This window comes from Lithobates pipiens, unplaced genomic scaffold (genome assembly GCF_037356315.1).
Source record: "Lithobates pipiens isolate NorthernLeopardFrog02 unplaced genomic scaffold, aLitPip1_a1.2 Scaffold_8, whole genome shotgun sequence".
NCBI classification, from domain to species: Eukaryota; Metazoa; Chordata; class Amphibia; order Anura; family Ranidae; genus Lithobates; species Lithobates pipiens.
This window is the reverse complement of record NW_027507903.1, coordinates 448,052,473-448,067,449: the sequence shown is the minus strand read 5'-3', so window position 1 is coordinate 448,067,449 and position 14,977 is coordinate 448,052,473. Positions and strand designations below refer to the sequence as shown.

At 46.9% G+C, this 14,977-nt stretch overlaps 1 protein-coding gene and 1 pseudogene across 2 annotated transcripts in view; one reads left to right on the top strand and one right to left on the bottom strand.

Annotated features, from left to right (window-relative positions):
• Positions 1–14,977, top strand: part of LOC143960078 (LON peptidase N-terminal domain and RING finger protein 1-like) — a 165,323-nt gene that overhangs the window by 17,422 nt on the left and 132,924 nt on the right. For both annotated transcript variants that reach the window (XM_077468356.1, XM_077468357.1), the window contains exon 2: positions 6,239–6,357. In XM_077468356.1, the coding sequence (XP_077324482.1) occupies positions 6,239–6,357 (119 nt within the window). The remainder of the gene's footprint in view (positions 1–6,238; positions 6,358–14,977) is intronic.
• Positions 10,925–11,031, bottom strand: LOC143964596 (U2 spliceosomal RNA; annotated as a pseudogene).

Here is a 14,977-nt window from a genome sequence, read left to right as displayed (position 1 = left end):
GGAGCAGCGGTGGAGGAGCGGTAAACACACTGCTCCAAAGAAGCTGCTGGCAGGACTTTTCCCTGATGTCCTGCCAGCGCACCGCTTTAGTGTGAAAGCCCTCGGGTTTTCACACTACACACAATGGTGCAGCTTCTTTAGGGCGGATTGCAGGCGCTATTTCTAACGCTATAGCGCCTGCAAAACGCCCTGGTGTGAAAGGGGTGTTACTGAAGGAAAATAGACTGTGCAAGTGCAGTTGCATTCTGCAAGGGCATTTACTCCAGAGTTTAGTAAATTAAGGGCATTTCTGCTGATTTGCATCATCCAATCATGTGCAAGCAAAATGTTATTTTTTTTTTATTTTTTTTTATTACTTGTGATTGGGTGTTCTTTGCAAAGTGAAGCGTCATTTCATTTACTAAGCTCTGGAGCAATGTCTTTGCAAAGTGCACATTTTAGTCTGTCAACCCCAGTATGTAGTCTTACTAGTGCTCAATTGCACACTTTCAGGTTATACTTGTTTCTTTTCACTATTTCTGACAGAAAAAATAGCCTAAAGTTCCAGAGTGCAAAGCCATCAGTCACGGGGACAGGAATGTGGGGCGGTGATTTTATTATATGGCATGTCAACTATTTTGAAGCTTAGTCCATACTTAAAAGATGTGACCACTGGCTGCTTCTTTAAACATTTGCCCCTAAACACAATGAAAGTTCATGAATATTTTGTTGACTTGCAGAGGAACTCAGAATCCACACCACTATTAGCCTCCATTCACATTAAATGCAGCTTTGAAATTGTGCGACTTCATCTGTAATTGCATGATTTCAAAGCCGCATTTCAGTGCAAATTTGAAGATAGCTATGCGGCTTCATGCACAGATGTCTATGCAAGTCGCACCAGAAATTGCCAAAAGTAGTGCAGGAACTACATTTTCGAATCGATTCGGCACCGCAAAGTCGGCGGCGCACCGATTTGAACATGGCCATTGCCGACAATAGTGTGCGACTTTGACAGGACAAATCGCATGACAAGTCTCTCCAATATGAACGAGAGCTTAGGAAAACAGTGACTAGTATTCAGATGATTGTGCTGTGGCCACTGCTTCCACCATTCCTTATCTCCATATTGACAAGTGAGGCCACCCATCATGCTTTGGTCTAGTATGGAAACAAAGGGAGCAGGAAGGGGCTGGCCACAGCATGATCATGAAGGGTTTGGTCACCTCCATTATCATCATGTGGCCAGGTTAAAAGGTGTAACAGGACCCACATTTTTCATTTAAAGTAATAATAATCCCTCAACCCTTCTGCTCCTCCTTTCCTCAACTTGTTCACAGGAAAGCGTTAACAGGGGACTGTGCAGTCTTTAGATCCCTTTCACACTGGCATGGGGGGTGTCCGTTAGTGGTAAAGCACTGCTAGTGCTTTACCGTTGTTTTAGCTGCACTTTTCGGCTGCTAGCGGGGGGAGCTTTTAATCCCAGCTAGCGGCTGAAGAAAGCGTTAAAAGTGCCCTTGTGGTGCTTTCAAGGTGCTTTTCATGCGCTTTGGAAACGCTGCCCATTCATTTTGATGGGCAGGGGCTTAGGGTGACCACATTTCCAAGCTACCATCCATTTAGGGACACCCCCCCCCCCCCCCGCCACCCAAAAAGATGATTTTTGATCCTTTTTTGGCCAATTTTTGGGGCAGGGGCAGTGGCGTATTATCAAATCAGTAGGCCTGTGTACAAGATCATAAGTGGGCTCTAGGATCACTTTTCAAAAGGAACTACCGCAGGCAGTACAGCAGGTCTATCCCCCCTTACATCCTCTTCCAGAGTGCACCCTTAGTACCTCCAGGGTGCCCCCATAAGTACTACTGCACTAAGGGGCACTCCGAGGGTTGTAAGGGGGCACTCTGAAGGTTGTAAGGGGGTATCTGGAAGGGGGCACTCTGGTGGTACTAACTTAGCCAGAGCCTCCTAACATCCTGCGGAGTGCCCCTTTAAATCCTCCAGGGTGCCCTTTTAGTGCCTCCATACATCCTCTGGAGTGCCCCTTACATTCTCCTCCAGATTGCCCCCTTAGTACTACTGTTCATCCATGCAGAATATCAGTGGGCACTCTGATAAAAGTAAAGGGGCACTCTGGAGGCACCCTGGAGGTTTTAAGGGGACACTCCGGAGGCAGTAGGATAGTACCTCCAGAGTGCCCCCTTCAGAAAGCCCTGAGGAGTTATGGCTATTAATCCATGCCATGTCAATGTTAGGAGCAGAGCACACTGCCCACCTCATGGCCAACCTATTCCAGTCATACTTGCCCTCTCCCTGCCACAGCCCCATGTTTTCTGTACCTGTGTGGCTTACTGCAGCTCCATGTCAGTGTCACTTGCTCTTGGTCTTTGCGGTGACGTGCAGGGTGGAGGAGTTCCGGGACTGGAGTCTGGATACTTTGTGCTCCTCTGGGGTCAACCTGACAGCATCTGCCACTTCTGCTTCCTCACACTGTCATCACTGGTAACCAGACCCACTGCCTGCCACCCGAGCAGTAGCAGCAGTCGGCAGGCTGACACACAGTAGGTGGGCTGGTCAGGTACTCAGGAGACACTGTCCTGACTCCCTGCTGCATCCCGACGGGGGCCGGAGAAGGAGGAGGTGCCGACTGCCAAGGTGGGTGGAGACAGCAGGGCAGCATTAGACACGGGCCTTGCTCCTGGCATCACTGTCTGTGAGTGTGCCGTGACTGGTTGCTAGACGCCAGGCGGGGCCGGCCCTAGCAACCAGTTCACCAATGTAGTAAATAGGGTGGCTGGACTGGCTGTGTCCACTATTTCATTCTGGGAAACTGTATAGTCCCGGAATGAAGGTGCCCGGGACCCAGGACAGACATGTCCATTGCGGGACAGTCCGGGACACGTGGGCACCCTACAGGGTCGGTGTAGGAGCTCTGTATACAGCGCTCCCACATTGCCCTAAAGATGCTGCTTACAGGACTTTTTCCCGTCCCACCGCACTCAGGTTTTCACACTGGGGAGGCATGAGAGGCGCTTTTCAGGCACTTTACAGGTGCTATTTTTAGCTCTAAAATGGCTGAAAAGCGCCTCAGTGTGAAAGGGGTCTTAGGCAGTTTGTTAGCTTGGAAAGGGGAGGAGGGAGAAAGTGCCTTGTCATCCTAGGCTATGGAGCTGTGTGTTTCTGTTGATGCACGCAGTGTAGAGAGACATACCACTAGTCCCTGCATGAAAAGGTGGAGCCACCCTAAAACAAGAAACCTCGGGCAGCGGTCATGGCATCAGCTTAATCTAGAACATAGCCAAGGATTAAAAGATAAAAAAATTGCATGCATTACATCAGTTGTTGAAAGCGATTAAAACTGTGTTTAACTGCTTGCCAACCAGCCGCTGTCATTACACTGTCATTATACTGCTGCAGGTCGGCACAATCCCACGAAACTGACGTAGCTATACGTTGGCTCGCAGGATCTGGATAGCAAGCGCGCGTGCCCGCTACACAGCGGGGATGCCGATGCTCGTGGCCGATGGTCGCAATCACCTCCGGCCATGAGCGATCATGAGCACAAGGGACGGAACACGGAACAAATCCCTGTTCTGTTCTGAGAACAGTGACAGATCGTGTGTTCCTATTAGCTAGGAACCACGATCCATCACTTCCTCTAGTCCGTCCCCTCCCCCTTCAGTTAGAATCACCTCCCAGGGAACACAGTTAACCCCTTGATCGCCCCCTAGTGTTAACCCCTTCACTGCCAGTGACATTTTTACAGTAATAAATGCATTTTTATAGCACTGATCACTGTATAAATGCCAGTGGTCCCAAAAATGTGTCAAAATTGTCCGATATGTCCGCCATAATATCGCAGTCACAATAAAAATCGCAGATCGCCGCCATTACTAGTAAAAAAATAATAATAAAATGCTATAAAAATGCTATAAATCTATCCCCTATTATGTAGACGCTGTAACTTTTGCGCAGAGAAAAAAATTTGCTTTCTTAAAAAAAAAAAAAAAATGGGGATATTTATTATAGCAAAAAGTACTAAATATTGTGTTTTTTTCAAAATTGTCGCAATTTTTTTGTTTACAGCGCAAAAAATAAAAAATGCAGTGATGATCAAATGCCACCAAAAGAAAGCTCTATTTGTGGGAAAAAAGATGTCAATTTTGTTTGGGTACAACGTTGCATGACCGCGCAATTTTCAGTTAAAGTGGCGAAGTGCCGAATCGCAAAAATGGCCCGGTCATTCAGCAGCCAAATCTTCCGGGGCTGAAGTGGTTAATATCACTTTAAGCCTTAGCTTTATGTTTTCATGTTAAATCGATATTTTTTATATTTACTGCCTTATGCCGCGTACACACATAGCGGACTATCCGTCGGACTTAGTCTGGCGGACTTCCCGCCAGACTGTCCGTCCGACTTTCCGAACGGGCTACTTGCCCACACACGGCACTTTTTCAGCGGACTAATACGGCATACTAAGTCCGCCCTACTATCTGCCCTACTTTTGAAATGAACGGACTCGCCCACACACGCGGAGGAAAGTCCGCTCATTTCGAGCGGGTCTCCAGGTAGGCGGGGCCCGCGAAGGAGACGTCGCTGGCCCCGCCACCTGGTATGGACTTAAAGGGGAACCCCAACGCCGGAAAAATTGGCGTGGAGGTTCCCCCAGGTCCACATCAGACCCTTGTCCGAGCACGCTACCCGGCCGGCCAGGAAAAGGGGGGGACGAGCGAGCGCCCCCCCTCCTGAGCCGTACCAGGCCGCGTGCCCTCAACATGGGGGGTGCCTTGGGGAAGGGGGGGCCGTGCGGCCCCCCCACCCCAAAGCACCTTGTCCCCATGTTGATGAGGACAAGGGCCTCTTCCCGACAACCCTGGCCGTTGGTTGTCGGGATCTGCGGGCGGGGGGCTTCTCGGCCCCCCCACCCTATGTGAATGAGTATGGGGTACAATGTACCCCTACCCATTCACCTGTGAAAAAAAGTACAAAAAAAACACAACACAGGGTAAAAATTGTTTATTGCACAGCTCCGGGGGTCTTCCGTCTTCGGGGGTCTTCTCGCCGGACTCCTCCGCTATCTTCTGCTAGCTCTTTTGCTAGCGGAGGAGCCCGGCTTTCTTCCTCGCCGCCGCCCTCTTCTGACTTCGGGGGTCTTGTCCCCCTCTTCGGTTCTTCTGGCGGGCCACCGCGCCTTCTTATAGCTCTTTTACAGGTGGTGGCCCGGTCTTCTGTCGCCGCTGTCGTCGTCACCGCTGTTCTGTTCTTCTGTTCTTCTCTTCTTCTCTTCAGATGTTGACTCGTTGCATCCTCCACTCACAATGGCTCCGACGCGATGCACAGCGACTTATATAGGGACATCACCGGATGATGTCCCCGGCCATTATGGTGTCACAGTCCCAGAGGATGCTGTCAGCCATCTCAGCGGGGTTTGGGTGCCACTGGAAGGCTTTGTTCTAAGGTATTTCATAATGAGCTAGTATGCGATGCATATTAGCTCATTATGCCTTTGTATTACAGGTTGTTTTTTTTCTCGGGTTTACAACCTCTTTTAAGCGGGAGTAAACCCGCTGACTTTTTTATTTTTTTACCCCTGTAAAGGAAAAGGCATAATGAGCTAGTATGCACTGTATACTATCTCATTACGTAATACTTACCTTAGAACGAGGCGCCAGCATCTCACTCAGTCCATGCCGAGGGAGCTGACATGTTCCCTCGGCGTGTCTTCCGGGTATCTCAGCTCTGGCGCTGTGAGTGGCCGGAGCCGCGATGCCATCACTCCTGCGCATGCACACGGGAGTTTTCTTCCCGGCAGGGTCCGGCGTTTGCCAGACTTTCAGCCGAGAATCCCCTGTGTGCATGCGCCGCTGAAGTCAGCGGCTCATTGCAAGGGGAATATCTTCTAAACCGTACAGGTTTAGGAGATATTCTTTTTACCTAGTGGTAAGTCTTATTATAGGCTTACCTGTAGGTAAAAGTTACAAAAAGGACTATACAACCGCTTTAACGGAAAAGAAAGATAAAGCTATGTGGTGTATATGAAATTATACTTAAAGGCGGGGGTCAGCAACCCCCATGTTGTTCAGGTAGATCTCCACCTCTTTAAGGTTGCCTGCCCCTGCTTTAAGGGGTCACCCAGTTCTTGCACAAGCACCAGTAGCCCAATATGTGTTTTGGACTAACCACATTTTTGTCTGCTTTATTAGACCTAGTTTTCTAAGCCTTTTTCATTTCTGTGTAATTTGTATTTGTATTGTCTTTGCAGCTCCTCAGGACGTTCCTTTAAGAATACTTCGTTCCCAGGTATATGTGTCTTTAAAACAGTTTCCAGAATCTTTGCGAGAGGCAGAAGTGATCTGTAATTTGCAGCCCCAGCAGCCGGATGTAAGTATGCATCATGTTTATAGTGATCCAAGATCTTCAGGCAACCCCACCTAGTTATAAAAACAATCTTTAAGTGCCTTAACCACTCAAGGACCAAGCCTCTTTTTTAGATGTGTTGTTTACAAGTTAAAAACATTTTTTTTTGCTAGAAAATGACTTAGAATCCCCAATTATTATACATTTTTTTTTTTTTTTTTTACACCCTAGAGAATAAAATGGGCGTCGTTGCAATACTTTCTTTCACACCGTCTTACAAGCGGACGTTTTTGGGAAAAAATACACTTTTTTGAATTAAAAAATAAGACAACAGTAAAGTTAGCCCAATTTGAAATATCGTGAAAGATAATGTTACGCCAAGTAAATTGATACCCAACATGTCACGCTTCAAAATTGCCATTTGCTCGTGGAATGGCGAGAAACGTTTACCCTTAAAAATTTCCATAGGCAACCTTTAAAAAATTCTACAGATTGAATATTTTGAGTTACAGAGGAGGCTTAGGACTAAAATTATTGCTCTTCCTCTACCAATCGCGGCGATACCTCACATGTGTGGTGTGAACACTGTTTTCATATGTGAGAGCTACTCACGTATGTGTTCGCTTCTGCACGCAAGCTCGACCGGATGGGGTGCGTTAAAAAATAAAAGGTAAAATAAATAAAATAAAAAATTACATTTTTACAGTTCTTTAAAAAAAAAAATCTGTCAATTTTATTCCTATTACAAGGAATGTAAACATCCCTTGTAATATAAAAAAAAGTGAGACAGGACCACTTAATTATGAGATCTGGGGTCAAAAAGACCTCAGATCTCACGTTTACACTAAAATGTACTCAAACAAGAAAAAAAATATGTAAATGTGTAATTTACTTTTTTTTTTTTTAAATGCCCCTTTTGGGTGGAACTGACGTTTTGACATCACGCCCTGCAATGGTATGGAGACCGGTGTGGGCCATCTTCCCCTCACTCGTCTCCATGCCAAGGAAGGATCAACATTCGATCGTCTTCACCGCTGCCAATGGCTCTGGAGGGCACCGTAGCACGGTGGGTCCGGGTGGGGGGGGGGGGGGGTTGAGTGGGCCTCTACAGTCGCCAATAAAAGTGATCTCACTCTGATTTATAACAAAAATTTTATAACTTTTTCAATCACGAAAATTATTTTTTATAATGTAAATGCTGTAAACTACTTTAGTAGTGAGAAATTAAAATTTTTCACTCTCACACATCAGATCAGCCCCAATTCATGCACCTTCACACCTCAGATCACTGCCCCTCCTGCATATCCGCCCCACCACTGTAACCCCCTGCACATCTGCCCCACCACTGTACTACCCTGCACATCTGCCCCACCACTGTACCACCCTACACATCTGCCCCACCACTGTACTACCCTGCACATCTGCCCCACCACTGTAACACTTTGCACAACTGCCACGCCACTGTACCACCCTGCACATCTGCCCCACCACTTTACTACCCTGCACATCTGCCCCACCACTGTACCACCCTGCACATCTGCCCCACCACTGTACCACCCTGCACATCTGCCACACCACTGTAACACTCTGCACAACTGCCATGCCACTGTACTACCCTGCACATCTGCCTCACCATTGTAACCCCCTGAACATATGCCCCACCACTGTACTACCCTGCACATCTGCCCCACCACTGTACCACCCTACACATCTGCCCCACCACTGTAACCCCCTGTACATCTCCCCCACCACTGTACCACCCTGCACAACTGCCCCACCACTGTACCACCCTGCACAACTGCCCCACCACTGTACCACCCTGCACAACTGCCCCACCACTGTACCACCCTGCACATCTGCCCCACCACTGTAACCCCCTGCACATCTGCCTCACCATTGTAACCCCCTGCACGTCTGCCCCACCACTGTACCACCCTGCTCTTCTGTCCCACCACTGTAACCCCCTGCTCATATGCCCCACCAATTATCCCCCTTTCTCATATGCCCCACCACCACATCCTACACATCTGTCTCACTTCTGAATCCCCCTGATCTCCTGTCCCACCACTGTAACCCCCTGCTCATCTTTCCCACCAATACACCTCCTGTCACATCTGACCCACTGCTCTACCCCGCTGCTTTTCTGTCCCACCACTGAACCCCCTTCTCCTCTGGCCCGAAACTGAACCCCCCAACACATCTGCCCCACTGCTGTACCCTCTTCTCATCGATGATATGCAGAGTTGTGCAAGGAAGCAGAGATGAGACACATCTACCTGTCCTGGCACACTCATCCTGCTGATCCACCTCTCGCATCCAGCCCACGCGCTTGTATGTGATATATGTGATGTATGTGATGTCACATACAAGCATCTGGAATGGATGTGCAATGATGAGCTCAGGTCAGGGGCATTTTCTGAAAGCAGTGGGCCTGTATGCAAGATCGAGCCCCCACATCAAAAGGTGGGTATGATTTTCATTGCACTGAATACTGGCTGTGGCCTAAAGGGACACAGAGTTCCAGGGTTCAGTAGTAAGTTAAGTAAAGGTTCAGGAATAATTTCAACAAAGTTCCCAGAAGCTCAACACCAATTCCAAAAACTGTCACCTGATTGTGGTTTTCTCAATCACAGTGAAATCCCTTCTTTCTGAGATTGGTAGTGGCAACCAAGCGAGTCATCTTCCTCCAGATGGTGGACGTGGCTAGCAGGACTGTGATTGGCTTTAGCAGTGGCCAGTGACAGCCCCCCCCCTACCCAGCAGAACTGAACCCAATCTCTTCCCCATCACAAGAGCTGATGATTGCAACTACAGCAAGATTACAAAACCAAACAATGTTTCCCATCTTTTACAATGTGTTTTATGCACCGGGTGAAGTTCCCCCTCAGTGCAGGTGCGGCGTGGGGAATTCTTCAATTGGAATGCATTAGTGTCTCACTGGCATTTCCCTGCGCTGCCCTGCTGATTGGGGAGGAGTCATGTGCCGGCAAAAGAGGTTTTGCATGCCAATTGCTGCACCAGTGCCGGGGGCTGCCTACCCCTGTTCTATAACATAACTGTGATTTTTATGTAGCATAACTAAATGGTAAAGTTTAAAGTGAAGGTTTGCATTTCTCTTCAGTGAAGCTTTTTTTTTTTTTTTTTCAAAAGCTTATGGCTGCCAGGTGGCTGGCTGAGGCCTCCACAGCGTCCATAAACTGAACATGTACATGTTGCCACTCTACGGATGGATGGGATTTTTGTTGCCTAGTATCGATTTACGTCTTTATTGACTTTTTATATAGTGTAGCCACTACTATGGGTTTAGTTCATTTCTTCTATAGTCCCCTGCGGCCCGACTGAAGAATTTGGTCCTTAGTCATCTCAATTGAGTGGAAGCCAACCTAGCACTAAGTTAGTTGTTGTTTGTTCTTGTGGACGTGCTACAGCTGTAGATTAATAATGTTGGAAGCAACGCACTGGCCCCTGCCTGGGTCTAGTCCTAATAATGTGGCATGTTTACTGTTACCTGTTGACTGTCTGTTGTCTGTCTTAAACTCAATAAAAATATTTTCAAAAAAAAAAGCTTATGGCTTGCAAAACACACTCAAAAACTTCACCCGGTGCATAAAAAATGTGCACACACATAAAGAGTGACACAAAAAAGTTCAGACGGGTACACAAGCCCTCTACAATCAGAGGGCCTTGCCCTAAATCCCTCGGGGCGTTAGGCTCCAGACAAGGAGAAGGACACTTAAAACTTGGTCTTTCTGGCCGAAACCAGGCAGACCCCGTTCTTTGGAAGGTCTGCCAAAATAGACCCACCCAAATACTAGGTGAGGCTCCCCCGAAGGGAGACCCCAACCCTTAGGGAGAGGGCGAACTAAGCCAGAAGGCCATGTCCACCCCCTCCCCAGACTTTCAGGACAGGCCCTGGGACCTGTGACCCTACTCATCACAGCAAATGTGCAAAGTGACAAAACAAAGACGTGACACACACAAAATAAATAAATAAAGTGGGGAAGGGATAGTGGAGAGGAGAGTGAAAAGAGTGGTCATTGTGTGAAACAATGACGGGACACTCCAACCAGGAATAAAAAATTCCTCTGGTCCTAGCCAAAAGGCCCGGCCCAAGAGGCAGGTGCTAAAAAAGCGTGTTGTTATATGGTGCAGTGCCCTTGGTGCCCAAAATCAAAGTGTCCCTCACTCACAGTGATATTTGGGCACCCCTGGACTGCCACTCCAGGGGCACATACTCCATAGGCTTTCAAACCCCAACCCTGACCCACAGCCCAGACCACAGCAGCCCCCACTCCGGTCAGGAAATCATGGAGTTCAGGAAGCTCGGGGAGAGCCTGCCCACCACAAGCTCAAACCCCTGCTCCCGTCCCTCCTACTTAATTACACCCAGAGGTACTAAGCGTTCCTCCCCGCTTTGCAGTTCAGACCCGGTGTTCCCTCCTAGAAAACTGGAGCTAGAGCTAGCCAAATATAGGCCAGAGCACCCTTCCAGACGGCTCAGACTCGATCATGCATCGGCCCCCAGTTTACTGTCGGGCGGCACAACGTGACCCCTATTGAAACCGTCCTTCCAGGTGCTAATTACGCCATCGGAGAGTGCTGACCAAACCCTCTCTATAGGGATGGAACAGCGCCTCCTTTGGCAACTGATAAGAACAGATAATACACTTGATCTTAGCCAAAAGGCCGAGAAGCGATTCCCCTCTTAAAGGTACATTGCAGAGCATGCTGAGAAAATGAAACCAGTTGCGTAAATAGTTAGCATAACATTTAGACAGGATCAAGTCAGGTTAGTGAGAATACAAATGATCATTTTAGGCTTTACTAAAATTGCAAATGACTTTGCATTCACTTACATGAGAATTTGACACGTTTGCAGTAAACACGAATGCCATTTTGATCAGGAGACTTCTTTTTCTTTTCAGATTTTTTAAAATATATTAAATACATAGTATAATACGTTTTTTTTTTTTAATTGATCAAAGTAATATGTCTGATTAGTGGAGACCAGATCTAGACAGCTATGTAGCAACAGATGACTTCTAATAGGGATTTACTGCTGGCTGCAGTAGATCATTACAAGAATGACTGCTGCTGGAGGAAGAGGCAGGTAAGGGGCACTTCAGCTCTGCCCAAGCTTCCATACAAGGAGGAAGTGCCATAATGTAACTTGAGACTTTACTTCAAATGTAACGGCCATGTGGAAGCATTGTGTTTACAATTGAGAGCAAGTGGTGGGACTTTGTGTGAAGCACACAGCAGCACAAAAGGAAGTCAAGTGACTGGGAAATACTGTTTATTCATGTTGTATAATCTAACATACAACTTAATGGGTATATAACCTCCAAAAGCATTTGATAATTTACAACATAAGTTACATAGTAGTCCGCAATCATTGAAACAGTTGTAGAACAGACAATACATACGTATTATAAACATAGGTAGGTTAAAAACAATACTAAATGTATCAAAAAAATAAGAGAAGAGGGGATAAAAAATAAAAAATACAAATAAAATAAATAAATAAACATAATTCATATACTGAATGATTAAAAACATGAATAAAATCGCAGAGAATATAAATTGGTCCATGGTAGAATTATAGTAAAATGTAAGGCTTGACGCGTTTCGCTGCCTTGTAGACTCTCATCAGAAGCATAAAACAAGGAAAATATCTAAAAACAAAAAATATTAGTTCTAAATGGTCTAAAAGTATAATTGATTTTAGTTGAGGTAGGGGTAAGAAAACATAAAAAACAAAGCAAATAAAAGGAAAAATTGTATATGAAGGTTTGTTACCAGGTTGCATATTAGACTAACATCTTACAACATTATGTTTACAGTTATCTGCTACATTCTATCAAATAGATTAATCAATAAATACGATCCTACTTGAAAAACATATCAAACTGTATCGATCATGTATATGAGATCTGGGATGTAAATGTGTTTACAGAGAACAGTAAAAATGATTTTATTAGGAAAGTGGAAGTAAAATCCACTTTTTAACTTGTACCTACAGGTAAGCCTATAATAAGGCTTACCTGTAGGTAAAGTAAATATCTCCTCACTGTTTAGGAGATATTCACACAGCATGCAGCTGGTGACCTCGTCGGCACATGCGCTCTGAAGAGCCGGCATACCCTTGCGGTATCTTCAATGCTTTGTGCCGGAGCTGCAGCACACATGCATGGGAGTGATGTCATCGCGCCCCTGCCCATTCATAGAGCCGGTGTCTGTGAACCCAGGAGGAAGATGTGAAGATGGAAGCGCCAGGGAGTCAGGACAGCGCTGCACTGGAAGGCTCTGTATCCAGGTAAGTCTGCTATAATGTGCTAGTATGCTGTGCATATTAGTATACTATGACCTAAACCTGCAGAGAGGCCCCATTTTTTATTTTTTTCTGGATGTTTACTACTGCTTTAAATTCCTAATTAATAAATTACTATATAAATCTTTTGGGACCAGGACTGTTATTCTTTCATAACTGATGTACAGTATATACAGTATATATGCACATAAATACTTGCTACATTACCTCTATATTTTATTTATTTATTTTTGTTCAGCTGATTTATGTGTGATTGCATTTATTTGATCCCATGACTTGTAACAATTATCATATATTATTGAACAGAATATCAAAAGTTCATTTTTACAAATTTATCTGTACACCTTTTACATCCCAGTTCTAATAGAAATCATCTATATTGTTAGATATATTATTTGTATATATCTTTTTTGAGTTTGATAAAGATAAAAGTCATCTCTGTCATCTACAACAATTTCAACTGGTTGGGATTTAAAAATTAACCACTTGCCGACCGCCGCACGACGATATACGTCGGCAGAATGGCACGGGCAGGCATATGGGCGTATATATAAGTCCCTGCCTGCCCGCGGGTGGGGGGCCCAATCGGGCCCCCCCCCGGTGCCTGCGGCGGTCGGCATTCCTTCGAGAGCGATCCGGGATGAGGGGGCGGCCATTCATTCATGGCCACCCCCTCGCGATCGCTCTCGACGAATGGAAATCCTCCGTGACATCACTTCCTCTCCTGTAATGTAAACACAGGAGAGGAAGTGATGTATTCTCTCCTCCGTGTCGGTAGTTTTCGTTCCGGCACCGAGGAGAGAGGTTCGGTGAGTTGCACCAACACACCACACATACAGTAGAACATGCCAGGCACACTCACACCCCCCCTTTACCCCCCGATCACCCCCCCAATTACCCCTGCCCCCCCAGTCACAGTGACACCAATTGCTTTTTTTTTTTTTTTTTTTGCATTGGTGTCATTTGTGACTGTAATAACTGTTAGGGCAGTTAGGGTTAGCCCCCTTTAGTTCTAATGTACCCCCCTAACCCCCCCAATAAAGGTTTAACCCCGTGATCACCCCCCGTCGCCAGTGTCACTAAGGCTGGGTTCACATTGCAGCGGTTTGAGAACGGATGTGATTCGCACCGCACTGCAGTGCAAATCACATCCGATCTCTGTGCGATTCGAGTTCAGCCATACAGATAGTATGGCTGAATTCGTGTCGCACCCGCCGCACCCGCCGCAAACTCGCACGGGACCCTTTTTTTGGTCCGCAGCAGAATCGGATCGCATGGGTGTTCAGACCATGCGATCCGAGTTTGCAGATCGCACTGCGATATGCGAACTGATCTGGGGGTGTCATTATTTCACTGACACTCCCAGCAGTTCGCATAGGGCAGTGTGAACTGCCGCCGGGAGGCATGCGATGCGGGAACCCGCCGCGGATTCGTGGCGTTCCCGCATCGCTCCAGTGTGAACCCAGCCTAATAAGCGATCATTTTTCTGATCGCTGTATTAGTTTCACAGGTGACGCTAGTTAGGCAGGTAGGTATTTAGGTTCGCCGCAACTTTTTATAGCGCCAGGGACCCCCATATACTACCGCATAAAGCCCCCTGATTGCCCCCTAGTTAACCCTTTCACCAGTGATCACCATATAACTGTTACAGGTGACGCTGGTTGGTTAGTTATTTTTTTATAGTTTCAGGGCACCCGCCATTTATTACCTAATAAAGGTTTAACCCCCTGATCACCCGGCGGGTGTCATTTGTGACTGTAATAACTGTTAGGGCAGTTAGGGTTAGCCTCCTTTAGTTCTAAGGTACCCCTCTAACCCCCCCAATAAAGGTTTAACCCCGTGATCCCCCCCGTCGCCAGTGTCACTAAGGCTGGGTTCACATTGCAGCGGTTTATGAGAACGGATGTGATTCGCACCGCACTGCAGTGCAAATCACATCCGATCTCTGTGCGATTCGAGTTCAGCCATACAGATAGTATGGCTGAATTCGTGTCGCACCCGCCGCACCCGCCGCAAACTCGCACGGGACCCTTTTTTTGGTCCGCAGCAGAATCGGATCGCATGGGTGTTCAGACCATGCGATCCGAGTTTGCAGATCGCACTGCGATATGCGAACTGATCTGGGGGTGTCATTATTTCACTGACACTCCCAGCAGTTCGCATAGGGCAGTGTGAACTGCCGCCGGGAGGCATGTGATGCGGGAACCCGCCGCGCATTCGTGGCGTTCCCACATCGCTCCAGTGTGAACCCAGCCTAATAAGCGATCGTTTTTCTGATCACTGTATTAGTGTCACAGGTGACGCTAGTTAGGC